A 3,044-nucleotide genomic window follows, 5' to 3' on the forward strand; every position below is an offset into this window, starting at 1 on the left:
GGTGTAGGATGCTGGAAACTTGCCAGCAGGTGGAAAAAAACCTGCATAAATGTAGCTCAAATACATTCATTTCTTCAGTAATATTCCGCTAAGTCGAGGCACTGCAGATATTGTCGCATAAAACACCACTCATTGTTGTATATTAATTAAGAGCCATCCGTACCATCCACCTCAGTCTCATTACTATCATCCGATCCACTTCTAAGCTCTCAGCCATCAACAACATCTTTATCAGCACTATTATCATCATGTTCACATTCTTCACCCCAACCTGATCACCTTTCATCAAACCCTCCACCAAAACCCACAAATATTCTGCCCGTTGATTACGTGTTGCTTCCAACCGCTACTATATCTGTGAGAGATTGGTGAATCACCCTTGAATTCTGATAAGGCAGTCGACATTCTAGCGCAATCCCAGGATGCAAGCTATCGTGCCTCATTCTCCGCGGTCGTGACTCATTCTATCACTGATTAACAGGCCCATTTCAATATAAATGCAACGTCATGGAAAATTACGCAAAATATATCATTCGCCGATCCTTATTTCAACCGATCAGAACGAATAGGTCTGTTAAGTGGTCCTGGCTTCTTTTTATAGTGGCTACGGAACAAATTCATTTGGATAGCGCATTGCTACGAAACAAATTCATTTGGATAGCACATTGCCAACACTTCAGAACACCAAACTTGGTTGGATCGTGCCTGGAGGGCTGCCGACTGCGTCAACTCATAAGTCTGTCTTAGCTGCCATCGTCAAGGACCCTAGTAATCATTCTGATGACACAAATGCCACCGTAGTATATCGATTTTGGGAAGTCGAGAACTCTAGTTCGTCAGAACCAGTATTGTTGCCTGAAGAAGCAGCTTTTCAAAGAAAGTTGTGTTAGGCTTGGAAATAGGCAGTACTCTGTTCGTCTCTTTAGGTGATTCCTATTGCCTGGCTCGTCGTCGCTTCAAAAGCTTGGAGGCTAAATTGAAAAGAAACCTAGCCTTGAAGGCTCTCTACTCTGGGTACAGGGAACAGGGAATAGTTAGTAAAATTCCACGATGGATAGGACATCGCCAAGGCCTTGGGTTTGCCCTGGGGTCCGGCGTCTGATCAGCTCCTATTTAAATTCTCTAAAATACTGACAGCTCATCGACCCACCAAACGAATTGCATTGTCAACAATTGCATAATTCAATGATTCACTTGGACTAATTACACCAATCAATACAAAATCTAAAATCTTTCTACAATCCTTATGGAATGCTAACGTGGATTGGGATGACGTATTGCCAGACCCCTTCTTTCGCCATGGGGGGAATAGACCTCTCAGTTGGTAGTCATCCAGAACATAAAATTTACACGATTCGCGATGCAACTACAGGCTTTCGTTTCATTGCTTGGATTCTTAGATGCTAGCCTATCAGCTTATGGAGCGTGTTTACATTTGCGTTCGGAGGTTAATGAAGAATTAAAAGTCCATTTTCTCTGTGCCAAGTCGAGAGTAGCTCCCTTGAAGGCATTGAAAATTCTAAGATTGGAACTCTCAGCAGCACTATTATTGGTTGAGCTCAAAGTAAACGTCAAGGAAAGTATAGATTTCGACTCCGCATTTCATTGCTGGTCTGACTCGCCTTGGCATGGATTCGCCAGCCCCCTAGGGAGTTCAACGTATATGTGTCAAATAGAATGGCGAAAATACACGAGATGTCGAAAGATATGACAACAAATTTTAAACCCGGTAGATGTCGTGTCGCAAGGATGAACCCCAAGAGAATTTCTGGATCATTCCCCTTGGGCTAACGGACATTCTTTCCTTCTTCAAAGCTTGTCGAGTAGGCCCTATTTGCTAGAGCCAGTTAAGGATCTTTCAGAGCGTCGTTCCGCAACTTTAGTTGGAGCCGTTTGCGTTGACGTTGCATCGAGCTGCAAATTCATCAACCCATTTGATAATTTGCAACGCGTATTTTCAAACATTCATCATTTCATAGCCAATTACAAAGCCAACGCTGTTCCAAACGTGGTACTGTACTTATTATGAGGAGCATCCAACAAGTTCACTTTGCCAAGGAGTATAGGGTTCTCAGCCAGGGTAAGCCGTGCCCTCTGGAAAGCAAACTGATTTCACTGAGGCCAGTGCTCGGATTCGATGGATTACTTCACATTGGCGAAAGGCTGCAGAACTCAAACTTGGACCACTATATGAGGCATCCGATATTGTTTCCAAAGAATCGCACAGTCACAAAGGCAATCATCGTTTATTTTCATAGGAAATTATTGGAGGCCGCAAATTCGTAGCTAACGTCGTCAACAAATGCATCCGAAAGGAGCCAGGGAGCACGTTACGGGTAGCCTGCCAGCAAATGGAGTGCGGCCTAATCCAGTATTTCATGCCATAGGAGTGGACTATTGTGGGCCTTTCTATTGCAAAGCGGAAAGCAGGAATAAAGTCGCATTTTTTCTGTTTCTCCACGAAGGCGGCTTACTTGAAAGTTGTCCAGGAACTCAACCGATTCCTTCATCGCGCCCTCAGAAGGTTTATTAGCCTTAAGGGCAGGCCGGGTATTATTTGGAGCGACAAGGCTACAAACTTCTTCGGTGCGAAGAGCGAGCTTTCCGAACTAAAGGCATTAATTATGAGTGCCTGTTTGGCTGATGGGATCGATTGGAAATTCATCCCTCCGCGTGCCCCTCACTTTGGAGGTTTATGGGAGGCGGCGGTCAAGGCGGCGGTTAAGGCGGCCAACCACAGCATGGTTGGTCACTTTTACGGGGTCGTCAGACGCTCCATCTTGACCCTTGATGAATTGCGAACCCTGTCGTATGAGATTTCCGCCATTCTTAACTCTCGACCACTCTGTCAATTTACAGAACGCGCAGATGACCTGGAACTGCTAACGCCAACTCACTTCCTAAGGGGTTCCAGCTACAGCCGATTTCCTGAGCCTGACGTGAATCATCTTCGCGAAGGCCACCTCAGCAGATGGCAACGGGAGACCCACATGCAGCAGCTCTTTTGGAAAGGGCGAAGCAGCGAGTTCTTGTCCCTACCGTAA

The 3,044-nt window shown here is 45.4% G+C and overlaps 1 protein-coding gene across 1 annotated transcript; it reads left to right on the forward strand.

The window, feature by feature from the left end:
• Positions 1–2,624: 2,624 nt before the first annotated feature.
• Positions 2,625–3,044, forward strand: LOC147644982 (uncharacterized). Its single transcript, XM_086835589.1, has one exon. The coding sequence runs from the start codon at positions 2,625–2,627 to the stop codon at positions 3,042–3,044; it is 420 nt and encodes a 139-aa protein (XP_086691715.1).

Source organism: Drosophila serrata, unplaced genomic scaffold (genome assembly GCF_035046125.1).
Source record: "Drosophila serrata isolate PLE 108 unplaced genomic scaffold, ASM3504612v1 contig_41, whole genome shotgun sequence".
NCBI classification, from domain to species: Eukaryota; Metazoa; Arthropoda; class Insecta; order Diptera; family Drosophilidae; genus Drosophila; species Drosophila serrata.